Source organism: Melozone crissalis, unplaced genomic scaffold (assembly GCF_028551555.1).
Source record: "Melozone crissalis strain CALT ecotype California unplaced genomic scaffold, PUWL_Pcris_2 ptg000027l_1, whole genome shotgun sequence".
NCBI lineage: Eukaryota > Metazoa > Chordata > Aves > Passeriformes > Passerellidae > Melozone > Melozone crissalis.
This window is the reverse complement of record NW_026535805.1, coordinates 17,978,577-17,999,362: the sequence shown is the minus strand read 5'-3', so window position 1 is coordinate 17,999,362 and position 20,786 is coordinate 17,978,577. Positions and strand designations below refer to the sequence as shown.

At 40.9% G+C, this 20,786-nt stretch overlaps 2 protein-coding genes across 6 annotated transcripts in view; both read left to right on the top strand.

Annotated features, from left to right (window-relative positions):
* The window catches only part of HEATR5B (HEAT repeat containing 5B), a 55,333-nt gene extending 44,586 nt beyond the window's left edge, over positions 1-10,747 (top strand). Inside the window, exons 32-36 of the mRNA XM_054279181.1 lie at positions 680-949; positions 2,744-2,968; positions 4,891-5,042; positions 7,977-8,190; positions 9,796-10,747. Of these exons, the coding sequence (XP_054135156.1) occupies positions 680-949; positions 2,744-2,968; positions 4,891-5,042; positions 7,977-8,190; positions 9,796-10,100 (1,166 nt within the window). The 3' untranslated portion in view covers positions 10,101-10,747. The remainder of the gene's footprint in view (positions 1-679; positions 950-2,743; positions 2,969-4,890; positions 5,043-7,976; positions 8,191-9,795) is intronic.
* A 3,108-nt stretch (positions 10,748-13,855) lies between these two features.
* STRN (striatin) overlaps positions 13,856-20,786 on the top strand; it is a 61,845-nt gene continuing 54,914 nt past the window's right edge. For 3 of the 5 annotated variants that reach the window (XM_054279254.1, XM_054279253.1, XM_054279255.1), the window contains exon 1: positions 14,014-14,195. Coding sequence is in view for 2 of the 5 variants with exons in the window: in XM_054279251.1 (XP_054135226.1) it covers positions 13,893-14,195 (303 nt within the window). In the remaining 3 variants the exon portion in view is untranslated. Of the gene's footprint in view, positions 14,196-20,786 lie in introns of all 5 variants that reach the window. The other 2 variants (XM_054279251.1, XM_054279250.1) reach the window with 1 other exon arrangement.

Here is a 20,786-nt window from a genome sequence, read left to right as displayed (position 1 = left end):
GAATTAATGGAATTGTTTACTGTCAGCCCAGTAAGCTGCTTTTTTCAGATTGATGAATGTGATAACAGTAGCAATCATTTAAATTCATAGGAGCTCTATAGGGGTAGTTCAGGCCAGCTTTGCCTTACTGACTCTCTGTTGCTGTTTAATGGGAGAAGGAAAGACTGCAGCTGGCCAAGCTGCCATCAAAAGAGAGACTTTTTGAACTGAATACACTCAGCTAGACATAGACATAGAATCCTACAGTGCTTTTTTGTTCTCTTATTTCATAATCAATTTAGGCTAGAATAAGATTTTGTCAGAGTGGAACATTTAATTAATAGCTATTAAATTAAAAAAAAAAATTGTCCTGACTGTTTATTTGTCATTGGTTGCTGTTAATTTTATGATCATTTTTAATAGAAGCAAGATAATTAGCTGTAGTTTTATTTTGTGCAAGACTACATTTGTTTTCTAGTTCCAGAAAACAAATTGTTGCTATCACAGTACTTCTAAGGCATTTTAAACCCCTTTAAGTCATTCTAACTAAAACATTTAGTCTGACATGAGCCATGTTTGTCCTATCTTACTGTAAAGCAACTTTTTCTTCTTGATTCTTAACTTCTTTGTGAAGAGTGTGTCATGTCATTTTTGGAGTGGCATCTTAACTGTCTCCTCAGACATTTCTTTCCTTTTTCAGATGAAGATGATAATGAAGAAAAAGAAAATCCTCTTGCTTTAGGAGAGGGAGGTGAGAGTGGTGGTCTTGTGCCTGGAAAATCTCTAGTCTTTGCAGCCATGGAGTTGCTGATGTTCATCCTAGTACGACACATGCCCCACCTGAGTTCAAAAGTGTCGGATTCTCCGAGTCACGTTGCTGCCAAATCCCACCTCTCTGAGGAAAGCGCTCGTCTTGTGGCTGCCACCGTTAATATTCTGTCTGACCTGCCTTCCCTGTGTTCTCCAGCAGGTAGGACACTGTCACAGGATATGTGTGAGCACAGTGAGGCTATGATGCTAAAAACAAACTGTAAATACATCACTATGAATGCTTTAATTCATAGCATTAACAATATTTAGGTAATTAACTAAATGAAAATTCATGCTTTTCCAGTGAGCAGCATAAAGGAAATTTGATTGTAAGTTTGCATGCGTGCTGCAGGTTTGCTGAGGAAATTAGCTCTGTGGACAAAGGCTGTAGGAGTTTCAATAACACACTTAGATTTTAAGCCCCTGTACCAATCTGATTTAGTTCTTGGTTTTTTTCCCCCCTTTTTTCATGCTTTTGAAACCTTTCGGGCAATTTTTAATCATATTGTTAAACAACACAGACATTTTGGAGATAATTAAATTCCTGAGAAGTTCATGAAAAGCAGGAGCTGTAAGAAAAGACAATCCTACAAGGGAAAAACAGCACAATTCATCTGTGGTACACTTGGCCTTGCAGCCGTTGGCTGTCAGTCATTCCCAATGTGATTATAAACTAAATGGAGCTTTCTTCTGCCCAGGAAGACTGTCACAAAGGATGTGTGTAAGCTGGGATAATTGCACTGAGTGAAGTTCATGGGTAAAGGACACAATTACATGGGAAGCTGTGCTCTTTGACTTTTGCTTTTTGGAGAGCAAATTGCTTGACTGTTGTCTCAAGAATCTTTGGGAAGTTTCACCCACTCTAACAGATGAGACATTTTAAAGTTAGTTCCCTAATGAGGTGCACTGCAAATAACATATTTGGACAAAGTTATGCTCAAAAGACAATATGGCTTGTCTCCAAACAGAAATTTGTGAATTTGTGCCTTGCACTTTTTTAAGGAACAACAGATTTTGAGTTGGAGTCATGTCCTGTTTTTATGTAATACCCGATTTTTTTTTTTTTTTTTGAGGGGGTGATGGGAAAGAGGGTGGGCAAAAAGAGTAACTATATTTACATCTGTGTTGTCTGGAGTAGTCTGGAGGGTGTTACTCCCAGCGTTTGGCAAGTGGCCACTGCAAGTAGCTCAGAAATGACTGTTAGTTTAAAGAGCAGTCCCTTCCTGTCATAATTGTTTTACTTCATGTGTTTATCCTCACAGCATTCCCAGAAGTAGGAAAATGGCAGGATTTGTGTTTCCACAGATGTGGGAAAATGAAGCATAGAAGGGATATAGAAAGAAGCTTGACTGTCTGAAGTGATCTGTAGATGGATTTTGCATGCCTAAACCCAACAGCACTCTTCTTTCAGTCCTGTAGGGGCTTAAAGTCTGTCTGCATGTGTTATTGAAACTGCTACAGCCTTTGTCCATGATTTGAGACACTCAAACAGCTTCCTTTCTTTGCTTCTGGTAAGGTGGGGCACACCACCTTACTCAGAAAGTGCAGGAACTTAGTTTGGATACTTGTTTCCAGACCTTTTATTTTTGCTGTTTATAAGACCCTAGTGATGTGTAGATCCTTCTCAAAGGTACTTAGCAACCTGGATGACATACCTTGTATCACATGCCATGTGGGACAAAGCTTTAATAGCTAAATCATCAATCCTGAACTGACAGCAGCATTTCAGTTGTTGGCTTGTATGACTTGTGTTATGGTACATTTCAGTAGCACTGATGAATGAATTTGGTGATGAAACGGTGAGTGACACATGTCACCCGTTACCTGAATTGCACTTTATCTCATCTCCTTTGTCTCCAGCCAAACGCATCCATATTGAGGAAGACAAAGAGCTTATCTACCACACTTTAAAAATTCTATTTTATCTTTTTTTTTTTTTCCTTTTTTTTTTTAGGGTGTATGACAATCTTACCCACTATCCTATTTCTGATAACAAGGGTATTGAAAGAAACAGCAGTAAAGTCAGCAGATAATCAGGTCCCACCTCCAGTCACTGCAGCTCTTCAAGGCATAAAAACTATTGTTACTCTTCCAACAGTCAAGACTGATGAAACTCAGAAACAATGGACAGGTCTTATCCGCAGCACTCTGGCGTCTATCTTGGAAGACTCTCAGCCTGGTAAGTGATTTCCCAGTGCAGCAGTTTAAATTCAAGAAAAATGGATTTTCTCTAATGAAAATGCAAGCATGGTATCTGCCTATAACTTAATGTAAGATCTGAATGAACAAACCTCATCAGTTGCTTAACAAATTTTATTGAAGAAATGCACAACATTGACTTTAACAAAGTAGTTACATCTCAGGAGTTCTCACTTCAGATTTGTCTTTGGTCTGTCTTCTTTGACAGTGTTGAGCATAACCTCCAGTTAGAAGTTTTCACTTTTGCAATGCATCTGGCATCAGCCTCTCAGTTTTTTTGGTGGCACAAGTCATTTAATCTTAATGACAGTCAGTGTTAAAGTGAATGAGTGGGAAGACAGCCACAGATAATTGTGGAAAGGTTCATACTGGAGTAGGATGTTCACAACACTGTTAAAAGCTTTCTTAGGTGATAAAGAAATCCTGGCCAAAAAATGCCTGTTACTCACCAGCACAATGGTTACTGTCTCTTCAGAGAACTGCAGACCACCTCTTATGGTTCACATACACGCTTTGCCTTGCCCTTCAAAAAGTAAAAAAGATGTACAGTCTTAGCTGCATAGTTAGCAAAAGAGACACAAAGATTTGCCATTTGCATAGTGGTAGTCAGTGAGAAAAACATCCCATTGCATTGCCAAGGAGCCATTTGTAGAGAGTGAAGAGAGGCTTGAATGGAGTTACTCATGTGAGAGATGGGGAATGAGGAGGTAATTGCAAGTGATTCTGAAATGTCCAAAGGGGGAGGATCACTAGGTTTGTGTTAACCAAGCCAAACTTCTAATTTGATTTGTCACATCAGCTCTTGTTTTCCAGCCTTTAGTTACTGTAGAGATTTCACAGGCCCTCTTTCCAGAAACATCACTGGCTGGAGACCTTTTTGCAGGCACCAGAAATATTTCTAGGTTCCTTGCAGGAGTGTATGTTTTCCTTTCTAATCTTCTGTGAAGTGCGATTGATCACAGATGCAAAAATCTAAGCAAGGTCCACTGCATTCAATTTCAAGCCTTATCATTCAATAAAATTCAAACAATGTAAATTTAAAATAATTTAAATAATGTAAAAAAAACCATCACTTAAAATGCTTGGAGTAGTTTTTTGAAGTGAGGTTTTACATTATGGCTAAGCCAGTTAAGTGACTAGCTGATATCTGTAAAGGGCAGTCATGCTGTTTTTCTTTTTTGCTGATTTTATATATGCTGTTTCTTTATGCCTCTCAGGGGAGAGCAGAACCAATGTGTCCAACCAGACCAGCAGAGCAGTGCTTTAAATATATATTATAATAGTTTGTATATACATATTTTTGTTCCTGTTGTGAATTCATCAATGAGATCTGTGAAGACAACTTAGGCAAGGAAAAAAAAGTGACAATGGCAAATACAGGCTATTTGAAAGGCAGGAAAAATTAAAGTAGGACTGTTCCTGTTGGTGACAATTGGCTGTCAGATCAACTAGTCTGTTCTGTGAAACCTCATGTTAAGTAAAAGTTGTTGCCGTGCTGGATATCTATTTCTTGCTCTGCTGTATCAGCTGAAGATAATTATTTTAAAAAGTGAAGTAGACCTTTAATGGGCAAAAGATCTAAAAATATCTTTTTTCCTCTTGTTTACACACTGAAAACAAAAAGCATGACTTGGTCTGAGAAAGTGGGTGGTGGTGTTTTCCTTGATACTTAAGTTTCAGAAAGATTGACTTACTTTATTAAAACAACTGTTAGAATAGAGTTGCTCAGATTTTTGTCAGTCACAGTCAACAATGATACCGTAAATGCATATGCAGTTGCGAATAATTTCAAGTACATATATTTCCTCTTTGTGAGTTTTATCTGTGTTCACTGGATTTTATTAAATAAATGCTAAAGCCTTTTTGGAATAAGCTAACAGCATGTTTGCTTTTGTTTTTCAGAAGCCTCTAAACCTATTCTTGATGAAGTAAGCATACTTACAGCTATTGCTCTCTTCCTCTTGTCAGCAAGCAATGAAATAATTGGAGTGCAATCTTTACAAAATGGATGTATGAACAGATTTAGAAGTGCATTGAATTCTTCTGATCCTTGGGTAAGATCATGTTATGGGAATGTAAGTGACATGCAGCCAGCAGAAACTAATCGTGATATATTTAACACATTTCCTCAATGCTTTGTGATGCCTTTACTTCAGGGACAGGTACTGCTGTCAGGATAACTAGAATTTTCAACAATGCATTATTGAAACTCATGAGCAAAATAACCCAGACTTAGTGCTTCTCGATAAAGTATTCGTGGCCTTGTGCCAGGTTCTTGACTTCAGCTTTTTAAAAGGCAAAACCAGTCTCTGGTATATGAAGTTTTATCAGATGAAAAGGTTGGTTACCACAGGGAGGTGACATTTAACATTAGTGTTGATCTTTTATAATACAAACTAAACCATTTTTTCCTTAGATAAAATTACAGCCCACATTTCTGATCAATTTTATATTTGTTTGTGCAAAACCTGTGCTTATTTTGCATGTTCATACAAAACTCAGTTTGGGAGCAAAAATATAATTTTGTGGGCACCATCAGAATATCTATATATCAGGATTCATTTGTTTCATAATTTCACTTCTGCCCTTTGGCTTGCCTTTGTGAAATGCCTTCTGAATTACTTTGTCATTCAGGAGGAAAGTTAAAAAAGTTGTAGACTGACTTGATTCAAGCAGGCTAATGCACTGTGTGGATAGTTAAGCTTAACTTTTCCAGCCATATATTGATCAGTTTGAGTGCATATACAAATCTGCAGGTGGGAGCTAAGGAGAAAAATCTGTCATGTTTCTACAAGCAAACACTGCAGGGATTCCTGAGAAGAAAAACATGCAAAAAATGCGGATGTGTTTAGGGTCACAATGAGGCATTTAAAATCCTGTTTGGACTGATAATTCTCCATAGCAGGGCAGGTGTTCTCCAGCATGAACATAAAATTCAGTTGATTCTGCAGCCTGACTCTGGATGGAAAGCTACTTAGAATTTTATTGTTCGAATGGAAATGTCAGTTGTATTAAGTGAAACTTTTATGTCTTACTCTCTCTGAGCTCTGTATAAACACACGAACAGCGAGAGAGAAGTACGTGGTCGCCCACTACCCTGCTGGAAAGCTGCCTGTCAGCTGGAACTTACCACTATTTTTGTAGCACACAGAGCAAGTTTGGAGAACAGCCAGATGGTGTCCACTCTCTTCTCACCAATGTGCAGAGCAAATACTCTGTAATACTTGTGTGTTCGTTCTGGCTTTTAAAATGTAAAATACTCCTTGTTGCAGTCAGTGACGAGACACCCGTTTGTAATAAAAGCATGATCGTGATTGTACTAAGTGCATTGAACTGATGATGGAGAAGACTCTTCCAAAGAAACTACTGATGCCTTAAAAGAAATACAGGAGTATTTTTGAAACTATTACCACATGAAAAGGTCAAATATCATGTATATAGTAATAACCAGAAGTCTGGTGAGCTCAATTCCCTTTTGTTCCAACAAGATAACTCAGTTGAGAGATCCAAGTGTTTCAACGCTGTTGGGCAAGTTTTACATGAGAGTGTGACTCTTTTGCTTTGAAGAAGCTCTGATTTTACCTTTCAGGAATTTTTGTAGACTTCTGTGAATGCACAATAGTCCAAAGTTTTATATTACACAGTTCAAAGGAAAAAAACTTGGATGGAATTCTGCTGTCAGATGCAGTCATAAAACTGTTTTGAAATATGGCTGCGTTTAAGAAAATACTTTTACTCCTTATTTCAAAGGTTAATCTAATCATCTTTAACAGCTAATAAGGAATGAAGTTTAAAGAAAGACAGAAAAGGAAGAAAATTATTTGTAACAGTATGGAGAGACAGAAGTAAAATTTGTTGAAAAGGTCAGAGATGATGGTGAGTGAGGCATTGAGGAAAAACGTTCTTCCGTGGAGCTCTGTTACAAAGCATACAAATGACATGAGAAGTGTTATTATTTCAGACCTTAAATATTGAACTGTATAGAAAACCTGCAGCTATTGAATTAACAGTAATATGAGCTCATAACTCATATTTTCTTACCAGTAGTTTTTATAATCTATGACTTTTATTCAATATTTTTATTTATATATCTGTGTTTCCACTAATCCCTGGATCTCCTCACAGATCATTTTGTTCAGTAATACTTCCTCTAGAACATTTCTGTTCAGCATGTGCTCAGTAACTCATCCTGTTTGGATTTGAGTGCAGTTAGAAAACGTGCAATGTTTTATCCTCACATTTGTTGTGAGGCTTCACCTTTTCAAAAATGCTGGGTTATTTGTGGTGGATTTTGGAGAAAGATCTTTGTATGCCCCAAAAAATGTATTCATAAATTCATCTGAACAAGATCATCAGTGGGTCATTTTCCCAAACCTTGGCTTTAATAATCTCTGCTTTCCACAGAGAGGGAGGAGGATTAAAAAAAAAATAGAAGGATGACAAGGAGAGCATTCTGTGATCAGCTTATATAGTCCTAGGCTACTACCAGCACAAAAGGGAGAATGAGAAGCAAGGATGGAAAGGCCTGACAGTTTTGGCTACAGCCTTGGCTTGTATTAGAACAATAAGATCACTTTGTCCTGAGTCATTTTTATGGGCACTGTTGCCTTTCTGGAATTGGAATAGCATATCACGATTTTGAAGATTAAGCTACTATTAGAGCTGGTAGTTCTGAGACCTAAACATGGAGTTCACTGTGAACTGGTGTGACTGACTTGTGTGATATTAACTGTCTTTATTTTCTCAGGATTTATATTATTACTGCTACTTAGTACCTGCATGTTCTTTCTAATTGTCCTTCCTTTTATTGAACCCTGGGCTAATAGTGCTTTATTAGCTGGGCTGTGTTGCTTCTTTCCTCTTACTTAGTACGTTTCCTTCCCATTTAGTAGTCTTTTTATTTATTTAATCACAGATAACAGAGTTTATTATATTCACTGAGTTAACAAATAACTTTGAGGACAATGTATTTATCTTGATTTGATTAGGTTCAAGCCAAGTGTTACCAACTTCTGCTTTCTGTGTTCCAACACACCAATCGTGCCCTGTCCACTCCATATATTCATTCACTGGCCCCTATCATGGTTGAGAAGTTGAAGGCTGTGGAAAGGAGCCGCCCGAACAACAATCTGGAGCTTTTAGCAGTCCAGGAAGGAATTAAAGTCCTTGAAACATTGGTTGCCCTTGGTGAGGAGCAGAATAGTAAGTATTTAGGTTTTCTAGAGAAATGAGTAATGCTAAAATAGAATATTGAACATTAGAAATGTTGCAGTTAGGAACTCAATGGCATAATCACAAATGGACTGTGTGTGCAACATGCTTTTGTAATTCCAGTGATAGAACTTTTGTATACATGAATTTGCATAGCATGTACAGCATGATATGCTGTGTGACCTTTGCATTTCTGGTGATTGCAAGAAAAAAATTTCAACATGAACTGCAGTAATAAGTGATATTTTATTCTGTTTGGAAATTTGTATTTCATGCTGTTTCAATTTACTTTTTCTGATTGTTAACTTAATTATTTTAGTAGACTTTTATCAGATTGCTTCTACCAGCTCAACAAGTTTTAGCTAAAGAGCCCAAGAAATTGACCCTTACTGGTCTGAGTATCTTGATTGTAGATGAAGCAACATTCACTAGCTAGAATATATTACTTATAATTTATCTTTGAATTAGTTATTCTTCAGCTGAAACCATGGGCATTCTGAAGACTTACTGTCTTTGACATTTGACTTCAAATGCTGAAAACGTTCCTCCTAAGAATACTACTACTGGTTTTGTGTAGGGTTTTTTGGATAGTTTTTGTTTGGTTGGTTTTTGTGGGTTTTTTCACTCAATGGTCTCCTTGTTGGAGTTTCTCTTTTTTGATAGAATATAAAATTTCTTGAGCCTCATTGTGCTTCTGGAACAGTTGTTTGAAACACAGGTGAAATGAAAATGAGAGAGTAACTGAAACAAATGAGGAAACAGATCATCTGATTTGCTGGCTGGAGACATTTCACCCCATGAGTATGATTAGTCAGAACCTATAAGGAAGAATAATTAATACTCTGGTAATCTAAAACAATTTTGATAAATGAGTTACCATTAATTTTTAAGTTCTTTGAGCTTAAAATGTACAATTACCAGGTTACACATTTCAAAGTTGTACTTGAATTTTTCTAGGTACAAAAATTTGCCTTGTTGCTTAAGTTTAGCTGCCTTTTTTGTTCTCAAGGTCAACCCTCGTGGTCCCTTTGCCATTTTGGGCTGTGGCCTCACTAGGTCATGCTAGCTGAAGTATAGCTGCCCTGCTAGTTTTTGAATTAGGATCTCCCAGACCAACACAACATAAATAACAGCAGATAATTGTCCCTGACTTTCTTGTGAACACTTGCTTTCTGGTATCAGTTCACTTATGTTTGCTGGGGAGGTGGATACTCAAATTCAATTGAGTAACATTTCTGTCTGCCTGAAAAGTGTTTTGAAATCCTTTAATATGATAGGCGCTCTACATCTTAAAATCTTTCATCAATGATCTGCAATTGGATGGTGCAAAAGCATCTCAAAATAAGCATCAGGATCAACATAACTGTAATAAACAATAATAGAAATCTTAAATCCAGTCCTGGTAAGACAGATTGGACTGATAAAACACAGGAAGCCATCTACATTTCAGTTGCTTTAATTTGATAATTTTTTTATAACAGTTTCTACTGTGAGTTCTGAAAACAATATTACCCTTCCTTACCTGTGTAGTAGCTATAATTTTTTTTGTTTCATTCTCTGATATGCTAATTCCACTTTTTTTTTCTTTCATTTTAGGAGTACAGTTGCTTGCCCTTCTCGTTCCCACTCTGATCTCCTATTTACTGAATGAAAATGCCTTTGCTTCTGCATCTACAGCATCCAAGGGTCTTCATGAGTTTGCACTTCAGAACCTAATGCACATTGGTCCACTTTACCCCCATGCTTTCAAGACAGTCATGGGAGCTGCTCCTGAATTGAAAACACGTCTAGAAACTGCAGTCCGAGCAAGTCAGGCCAGCAAAGCAAAAGCAGCTGCTAGGCAACCACCACCCACAGTACATTCCACCCCGACAATTAAACTGAAAACTAGCTTTTTTTGAATTACTTTTATTATTTTTGGACCATTAAGTAGTCAGAAGCATTACATTATCCCTGCATACATGTCTAATTTCATGTAATTTGTGTGTGAAAGGCTGTCTAATGGAGCTTTGTGTAATTACTTGAAATCCATGCATTACGAGGGAAGTGGTGTTACTTGTATTTGTATAGATTTTTAGGAAATTGTGATCATATTTATGAATTTCTGTTATAAATTATCCACCAAAATTATTCTGTATCTAAATAGTTTTATTTATTTTTAAAAGCTATCTTAAACCCTCCAGTGGTTTTTGAAATCTGGTGATTGTTATCCCACCATTGTGCCAACACACCAACACAGTGGGGATGGAGAGAAGAGGAGAAACTGTTATGAAGTACTTACCCTGTACCATGGGGAATTTCTAGTGTAGAAGTACGAATTTTTTCCTTTTATTTTAAAAAATAATAGGGAAAGGGACTTCGTAGATTGTTTCAGCTTGCATGAAAAAAAAACCAAAATCCCACGACAAAATAATTGAAGATTTTCAGCCTTTCTTAAGGTGAATGATCAAGCATGCTGTCTTAATGAGTTGTCCTTATTTATGTGGTGTATATCTCTTTCAAATCCGTTTCCATGCTTGAAAATGAATAAAGGATGTAAAGAATCTAATCCCCTATCTCTTCGAATATAAATTTTAAAGAATGCACTGGAAACTGAGTTTTTAAAGAGAACTGCCTTCTATCTGCATTTTTGTAGGTGTAGATCTTGGCCCTTGTAAGGTGTTTTGTGTTTGCAGTCTTCCTGTTCTGCCAGCAACTGGTTGAATATGTGATGAGTCAGTGCTGTGCCCTTTGTCCAGACTCATGGATATTTAACCTTCCTGCTAGATTTTATTTTCTGGATACATCATACCTGTAGTCCTTGATCAAGTTTGCAAGCAGAGGTACTGGAGCACTTTGCACTGTACTGACTCAGGGGGCAGAACACAGGTGGGAGCCAGGCTCCTCCAGTTTTTCCTTCTCCTGCCAGGCTTTTTTCCAAAGCACGTGGCTTCCCTCCCATCTGAGTGAGTCTGATGTGCAGATTTTGGGGCTTTTAGCTCATGTGCTGTGCTAACCTTGCATGCACAGCCAGGGACCCCCAGTGTCTGCCTGCTGCCAGGCCTCACCCTTCCTCTTGGCAGAATGTGGAACCATGTATTTTCTTGTGTATATAAGACTGACTTACATGACTTTTTTGACACAGCTGTTGAATTTATGGGCTTTTATAGGGATCTTTCTATACATTTTGCTTTATAGAGAGAAGTAACATAACCAGAGGTCTCTACTAGGCCTGCTGAATTTCATCTCTGATGTTTCTCTGTATACTCTGTAAAAACTGCATATTTCAGATGCTTCAACTTCAAATATAACAAAGGGATAGTAAATATAATTGAATATGACTAATATCTGCTTAAAATATTTGTAGATCACTATTTTTGCATAGATACTTCCCTCTAGGCTTTCTATTTTCCTCTAAGACCTTATCTAATATCCCTTTGAGTACCTATGCAAAATGGTCAAGATAATGCTCTTTTGCCCTATGGTAAGTTGGCTGTGTGCAAAATATTTAACAGAAAATCAGAAATGCTTTTATTTCACAGTGAATGTTGTAGTACTAAAATGAGGACACAGCAAGTGGTGCGTACTCTAATCTCAATTTTTTTTGGTAAAGATAGTAATCAAGTCTTGTTCCATTGTTCTGCAGGAGTAAAGATACATGCAGAAGTAAAAACAATGTGCTGTACATGAGAAGGAAAGCAACTTCACTAATTTTTTCTTCTTATATAGGTAGTGGGAATTAAATTGATTTAACTACATCCCTTTCTACTAAGTCTTTCCAGCATTACAAATCTATTTTGCTTAGAGGTTCTGAACCAGTTCAGCATTTGAAAGTATTAAGGATTCTTCCAGTTCAAAATTAACACAAACATTTTGCAAGTAAAACAGAAAACAAGTTTATAACCTGTTTTAGATTCCTTCCCCTCCACCAGGTAGTCTAGGAATTAATGACTTCTTGGAAAGATTTTGTCTATAATCATGTTTTGTTTGCCTTAAGTTTTATCTCAGCACTTTTAAGTTGTGGTTAGACTCTAGTTGACAAAATGTCTGAAGATTAGGAAGGGGGGAGGGAAGTGTAGCAATCAAGCATAACTAAGAAGTCAGTAGAACAATAGAAAAAAGTTAGCAGAAGAGAAAATGGCACTAGATAGATGTAGAGGGATAGAGAAGGGAGAGGTTTTTCTTTGTATTTTGTGTGGCTGTCTGCAACATGCACAACTCTTGTTTGTATACATCCTTCCCCAGTTTAGTCCTCGTTCGCTTCTCTGCTTGCTCCTGATACTAAAGTTATTATCATGTGGTTTTGCACAATATTTTGGCATCAAATTCCATTTTATTAAAAAAACTGAAGTAACTTGAAACGGCCGTAGTGCTTATTGTTGTTTGTCACTGTCCTTTTCATCTTTTTCTTTGTCAATAGCCTTTTAAATGTGCTTTTTAATGAAACAGTTTGCTCCGCTTCCCCTTCACATCTTTCATCTCTCTCTCTGCTGTTTCCTTCCCTTCTGGGTGAGCCTTGTTCTACACGGATTCCTTGCCGAGGTCTCCCAGATCACGCTCCGTGTCCCGCGTTGTCGCTCCCGTTCCCCGCTGCTCTCCTGATGCTCTAAGTCAGCTTCCTTCGTGCTCTTTCCCAGAGAGATGGTCCGGCAGCCGCAGCTGCCGCTCGGCGGGCAGGGTTACGAGGCAGGCGGCTGCGGTTTCGGAGCAGCCACACCGCAACAGGAACCGCGGCTGGAGAGGGCAGCGGGGCCGCTCCCGGTGCGCCCGGGCCGCGGCGAGGAGCGCAAGGGGGGCCACCGGGGCCATCGCCCTCGGGAGCCCCGTGGCACCGCCGTGGTGGCACACAGCACCTCGTACACGGTGCTGGCCCTCGGCACAGCCCGACGGAGCGGCGCCTTGCCTGCCCTCAGCAGGGCTCTGCTGCTGGGGCGCACACGGCGTGGGAAGGGAGCCCCGCTTCGGCCCCTGGTGCCGTGGGGAGGGCAGTGCTGCCGACATCTTCCGCCCCCAATCCCACAGGCTCCTGTTTTCCCTTCCCTCGCGGAGCACGCAGCGTGGCAATTCCTGGAAAATGTAGTGTCGCTCTCCTTCCCAGCATTGCAAAGGATGTTCAAGACACCCCCGTAGCATCGGACAGGGTTTCCAGCTTTTGGCAGTGAGAGGCCGAGCGCTGCTCAGAACAGGGAGGAAGCAGGAAAGCCGGAGCTGCCAGGGCAGGGCCCGATGGGAGCACGTGGGACTGATGCAGGACCCCTGCCCTTGCCGGGTTCCTGGGTTGGGCTGCGGGAGAGCCCAAGCCGTGTCAATCCCGCTCGGAGCTGGAGGTGACCATTAACCTGTGCTCCCGCTGCAGGGACTGCCCCTGCCTGCCCCTCCCGCCGGCGCCCCCGCCCAGCCGGCCGGACCACACGTCCCAGAGGTGAGGCCCAGCCGCCCGAACGCCATCCCTGGGATTACGGACGGCGCGGGAAGAGGGCGGCGATCGAAGAATCCTCCCCGCCATCCAGCGGAACTACAATTCCCAGGATGCCGCGCGGGGCGGCGGGGCGAATCGCTCCCCGGCGCTGTCCCCGCCAGGCCACCGTAGCGGCGGGCGGGGGCGGCTGTCAGGCGGTGACGGCGGGCGGGACGCGCCCAGGTTGTTGCTGCTGCTGCTGCTGCCGGGACGCGGCGGGAGCGGCGGCGGCGAGCCAGGCGGACCCGGCCCGGCCATGGACGAGCAAGCGGGGCCCGGCGTCTTCTTCAGCAACAATAACAATAACAACGCCCTCCTGCTGCCGCCGCCGGCGGGCGGGCCGGGGCTGGAGCCGGGCGAGGCGGCGGCAGCGGCGGCCGCGGCGGCGGCAGCAGGAGGCGGCGGAGGAGGGGGAGTCTCAGCCTCCGGAGCCGCCGCGCCGCTCTCGGCGTCCCGGGCGCAATACAGCGTGCCGGGCATCCTGCATTTCCTGCAGCACGAGTGGGGCCGCTTCGAGGCGGAGCGCGCCGAGTGGGAGGCGGAGCGGGCGGAGCTGCAGGTAACACCCGCGACCTTCTGCCCCCCCCACAGCCCCGGCTCCGGCGGCCGCTCCCCCTCCGTGTCCCCCAGCTCTGCGCAGCTGGAGGGGAGCGGCCGCCCTGGGCGCTGTCACGGCTTGTCCTCCTTCCCGGGAGGGAGCGGCCGGCCGGGCTATTCCGCTGCCCTCAGGGCGACCGCCCCCCGCCGCGGCCGGGCCGGGGGTGGGACGTGGCGGCGGGCCCGGCGGGCAGCGGGCCCTGCCCGCGGGGAGCGCCCCTGCGCCCTGTGCCGCTCTCGCCTCCTCCCGGGATTTTCCGGATGCCCCTCGGGGTCGGCCGCCCCAACTTGTCCCCAGTTTCATAACCCCGGTCACAGTCTGCCCCCGCGAGTTGCGCGCCCCCCTTGTGCCGCGGCTGCCCCCGGTGCCGCCCGCCCGCACAGGGCCGGGCCCGCGGGACCGGCTGGGTCCCTTCGGTACTACGGGCACGTTATGTTGTGTTTTCGTTTGAAAAGCAGTGGGGCTGATACGCTCATTAATGCATGAAAGGACTGATAGTGATCTTGTGGTTAAAAGAACTTGTGAGCTCCTGGCCTAGAGCCATTGCTGTCAGATACTTCAGTGATGGGCACGCTGCGTTAACTCCAATAACAGTCGATAATGCAACCTTCGTTCCTCTTTGGTGTTGTTTACAAGAAAATTCCTGTATTAAACCTTAACGCTGGCCATGTTGCTAGCAGCGCACTGTTTGGTTTTCATTTGGCCATGTTTAAGACTGAAAAGTGTCTATGGGTTTCTTTTTTAAGTCTCCTTTCTTTGTCTCTTTCTTCCTGTCCATCTCTTCTATGGCTTTCCTTGAAAGTCGTTGTCAAGAGAGTCTTGAGTCTGTGTAGCAATGCAAACCACTTCTCTGTTTTTTTGGTTATTGGGTTGATTTTTTCATCTTTTGAATTTTACTTTCTACATACATCAAACAACCACTCTGAGAAGAGTAGTACGTGTGACATTCTTTAATGAGAGTTCCCTTGTAGGAATTTAAAGGAAGTGGTCATGAGAACAAGAGAGTAATTTTTATTTTAACTTCCCTGATTCAGTGAGAAATTGGTTAGTAAATGAATGATATTTCTATTCACTACATCTAGCTGTGTAGAAAGTTACTAGCTAGCTATGTATAGGAATAACCTCATGTGTCATATATCCAGTGGAGGCCCATAAATATCTTGACATATATTCATAGCTGATTCAGATATCAAATATTGCTTTGGAGAAAAAAAAATCTGTTTTGCAGGACCTAGGAAATTTTGCCAGTGTATTAAAAGTAATAACACTTTGCATATTTATCACATCCTTCAGCAGCTTGACTTCCCTCCTCCTCCCCCAGGTATCCCTCAAAAGCTTGGTGTTACGGATGAGAGAGGAGGAAAGAAATTGAGCATTTAGACTATTTGCAGAAGTCATGTATTATCAGTGGCAGATAACCCCATCACAAGTTGTTTGCTTGAATGCCTTTGACTCTTGCCAAAACATCTCAATAAAGTTATAATTAGCTGTGGCTGGCATTGCCATGAGCTGTAACAGCATTTATCTGCTGCAGAGTCATGTTCAGGAAGGTGCAAAATTCTTGGCTATCTCTGCAGGCATCAGGCGTTAACGTCTGCTGTGACCATTTGCAGATGAATGTTCTTGGATCCCTCTGAGAGGTTTGCGGTGGGGGTTCAGCAGCTACAAGGTGGCTTTTAGAAATTGTGCACCTGAAGCATGAACAGTGTTAATTAAAGGCCTGGTCTGTGCTCCTTCTGAAGCCTTTTGTTGGCCTGTATATTTGGAAATGTTTAACAGAATAATGGAAATGTGAGGTCGGACAGTTTCTCTCCTGAGATAAAGATGCAGTGCTCCTCATTGTACTTTTATCCAATGCAAATTCCAGTGCTAGATTATCCATCTACTCTTGGGAAGCTGTGGGGCAAAGGACCTATTTAGTGTGGTGGTCTTAGTATGCCATGTTTTTTTCCTGCATTCATCCAGTTTCTAAGAGGTAGACTTATCTCTGTTTCCTTACCTACCACGATACTGAAGTACTTGGGATACCTTATGCCACAGTATTACTGTGCTTGGCTTCTGCTCTGTAGTTGTTGGTTAGTTCCACTCTACCCTCTCTCCAAAAAACACCTTGTAAGTCAGTCCCATTGTGATTTCCTGTCTTCCTTTTCTTCCTCTCTGGGCTTCTTTTTATTTTCTCTTTTTCTTATCCTTCTAATTAACTGTGTGGAACTAAGTGTGATGGACAGGTAGAATACCTTCCTGTTGTGTTCTGTGGTGCTTGTTCAAGGGACACACACCCAAGCTCATAACATATGTGAGTTAGCAGGCTGGGCAGTTTAATCTGTTCTTAGTTACTGATCTAGTACTGCCTTTCCAAGGTTTTTCTCCCTATCAGTGCCTGTATTTTGCTTTCCCTGGCAAATACTCATATTTATTCTGATTTTCTAATTATTTTTCTTGAACCTTTTGAAATTATTGTTGCCTCTATTATATAATCTTCCTCATTTAAGGCAAAGGAGGACTTCAGTATTTATATCTATGTAAGCATCATTAGTAAGCTGTGTATATAAAATAAAAATGAAAACAGATTAATATGGGGTTCCCCTAGATGCTTATCTGCTGATTACATATTTAACTTTTAATGCTTGCTTTCTGTTTACCCTACTTTGACATCTGCAGATTGGAAAATTATCCTAAGAATAGACTTTTGTGATGCCCTGTGAAGTAATTAACTAAGATGAATACTAACATTATTAATCCTCATTTAAGTATTCACCAACAGTGCTTTATGGCATTGTAATCTATTTTCATATCTTTTCAGAAATTAGTGATTTTCCTTTTCTTAAGTTCTTCTAGCAGCTGCTTGGGAGAGTTGACAAGACAGGATTTCCTGTTCTACAAGTTTTAAACTTCAGGTTTTTTTCGTTCTGCATTTTTCTGGACTGACACAGAGACATTTCAGAGTTGTCATTGTGTGTTGGACAAGCCCATCTGAAAATAGCAAAGGGTTTGATCAAATGCATGTGCAGGGCACTGAAATCCATATCTTTGCTTGAGGCAAGCAGGGGTTGAACTGCCTCCCATTCTGGTGTCTTGCCCTAACCATGGGTCTTCTGACTGCTTGGGAGTGACTGTCTCTTTTGGATGTTATTCCCTTTTAATTAGCAATCTGTCACCCCTGGGGGAGCAATGGGGGCTCTGCCCCGGGGACTGGGACCCTGCAGGGCTGAGAGCTGCCAATGCACATCCTTGTCCCAGCAAGCAACAAGGCTGGATGAGCTTGGAAGGTGTGTGTGTGTGTGTGGCTTTTGTTTGGCTACGAATGTTGTCTTTGCAAGCCATGCATATGTTGCTGTGGAAAGTTTTACTTGTGACAAACATTTTTCTGGCAAAAGTGCAGATTTGCAGATATTGGCGTTTCTCCGCATTTCACAAATGGTCTGAATTGCAACAAACTGCTGTGCTGTAACTGTGTTTATGGACAGCCCCCCATCCTGCTGAGGAGAGTTCTAACTTTTGTCCTCATCACTGCTGAAGTTTTCATTTCCTCTAACTAGTAACTTGTTTCTTTGGAGTAGTAGACTCCATGCAAGTGGTGGGACCTGATAGCATTGCATGAAAATTTTTTTTCCTGGGTAAACTTTCCTTTGAAAAGGTTTGCAAGGAAATAAAGGAGAATGGGTGGATACAATGTGCTTGTGTTTCTACAGCTTTGTTAAAAATAGTCCTTGTAAGACAGAGCCAAAAGAACAAGAAACACCACCCAAATGATAGGGAGAGATAATGAAATGAGATAAAATGTGGTTAAATGATAGCAAACAGCTGTAATAGAAGGAATGTGATGGAAGCAATAGATAAGCACTTGAGATCGGTATGGGAGTCAGATGTAGTAATGTTAGCTCTCTGGGGGGGGATCATGGATGGGGATCTTGCCCCTTGCTGCTGCTTTTCTCCTGCACGAGGCAGGCGATGAAACCAGGCCTGCTACGTGGTGAGATTGTGTCCTTGGAGATAGACAAGTTAAAGTAATGAGGAGAAGGGGCAAATCAGACAGATGGCTGTGACTATTTATAGCGTGGTTTAGGACATTTGTTACTTGATTCAGAAATTGTTGATATTTACAGTTTGTTGGCTTTTAGATAACGGTCCTCTTGTTGGATTAAATTTCTAGTTAGAAGTTGTTCTGATAGCTGGATAATCTGAAAACGTTGTTCAGAGAAAAAGTAAGGAGCAGTGAGTTGGTGAAATCAGTTATTAAGTTAATAGAAAAGTCCTAAAGATACAGTTTGACCAATAACATGGAAAATAAATAAAATTTGTAGAAGTTTTGTGTAAGATTTTCAAGTATGATGATTTAAGTCAAATTTCTGAGATTCTCAGTGAAAGATGAATTGGCAGAAGTGCTGTAAAAGTCTTCTATGAAATATATTTTCTCATAAGGCAGGTAGTACAAAAGAACCACCAGTGATTAATGTTACGTACATCTCCACTGCAGAAAAGCAATAATTTCAACTTTATTGTTCTATATATATATATATATATCAGATAAATCAAAAGAAAGGCAGAAGAAAACAAGCCGTGGTCACAATCGTGAGTTGTGTTTATTTGGGAAAAATGATGCTAAATGGGCCTTGGTGACTACCAGATAGCCTCTCTTTCACAAGGTTTTTTTGCAAACTTTATATTTGGCAGATTCACGTGAAGCAAACTGTATTCTCCTCTACTTCTAAGCATGGTTCCCAGCTCATTCCAATATAATCATTGATATGCTGTCATGGCTTCTTTTACTTAAGTGAGGAGGACCAGTGGGAGTACTGTTCAGTGATTTTCAGAAATTCAGAAGTTTGTAGATGTAGAATTTAAGTACAAACTGATGAGAGAATGTTTTTGCAGGTGTGCATCTGGTTTTTACAGTTGGATTTTTTTTTTGCATAATGGAACTGATAATTTCCTAGCATCAGATATTTCAGTTCTTCTCATACCTGTCAAACCTGTAATTTAAGTGTAATGAAAATGTGTATCTTAAATAGCCTAAATCCTTTAGAAAAATGATGCTGTAAATATTGATGTAGTATGAACTGAGAGAGTTTTATAATGTTACATTGTCTCCAAGTGGTCTTTAAACCTTTCAAACTCATCTCATGGAAAGTTATACTTGCTAAAAGAAAAAGAAATTTTTCTGTTTTTCTTGGTTGAGCAAAAATGGAATAGATTACTATGTTCTAGGTGGAAAACTTTGGTTTTCAGGGTCAGGTTAGCATATGGTGAAGCATCCTAAGTGTCTTTATTGGTGAACACTTTTTAATTACATTTGTATCTCTGTCCTACTCAAAATGTAGCCCTTCTTTTTCTTTTGAGGGTCTTGGCTTATGGCAATTTTATTGCATCAGAGATAAGTAACTTGGCACTGTTTGAACAACAAGTTGCAAATATAACTTAGCCTTTATTGACGTTTCAGTAGACACAGAAACTTTATTTGCTAATTTTAGAGTGGTCTGTGTAAAATTCCCCAAGGAAGGCCACGTGAATTGCCTGAGACTTTTGGTTCATCTTAATTTAATGCTAAAAGAAGTAAGACTGTACAAATACCAAGCTGTAGCTAAAACTTTTATCAGTAAACAGTATTCTGAGAAAGTAAATATTGATCAGTAACCTGCTCATGTATTTGGCTTAACAAGGCTGGTGAGTCTTGTCAAGTCCTCATTTCTACATTTCTTAGTTTAAAAGTGGCAAAAATTGAAGTAGTTGAGGGATCCTTATGTTTTAGTTTTAAATGTTGAGAAATGCTTGGATACCTGAAGGAGTTCTTTGGAATAATTTCAGAGTGCTCAGAATCCAAGCTTTGCAGACAATAAACTAGAAATAAAAATACTCTGAAATGTGAAAACAAAAGTTCATTTTATCTGAGTGACCTGTTCTGTGTGGGACTGTGGATGAAATAATCCAGATGTTCTTTTCCTATTTGAAAAAAAGTTTGCTGTATGCTCACTACTATTGAGTGTTTTTGAAAATAGTCCAGTGATAAAGAAGTTAAATTAAGGATTGCAGTGAGGGAAGACTGCATTTTTTCTGGTCTTAGCCAGGAATATGTTTCCCTTTAGTGCAGTCACATAGGGCAGGATTGCAAAAGCATTGGAGCAAAAATGGCATGCATGATATTCGTATCCTAGCTTGTAAACAGGAGGTAAGAACAAAATCACTTATCTTTTATTTGTTTCACTTGATGCCCAAGTCAGTTCAGATTGGTCATGCATGCCTGAATACAAGGAGTAGCTGATCCTGGGTGTAGGAGTGAGGAACTGGAGTGTGCCAATTGCCTCTGCAAATGCTTGTGTGGTCAAGTCTGGTTCACTCCTCTTTCTGTTACTGAAGCCAAATCTAAAAATCTCCTCCAGATTTTTTCTCCCTTGTCTTGCCATACCCAAGTGATTCATTGGGCCTGTGAACTCCCATTGTCTGTTCAAATGTGGGCCATGGGTCTGTTTATCAGTCCTGCTGCTGACTGCTGTCGCTGCATTTCTGCCCTTCTTGTACAGCAAGTGGAAAGGAATTTGAGCATTTGCAATTTAG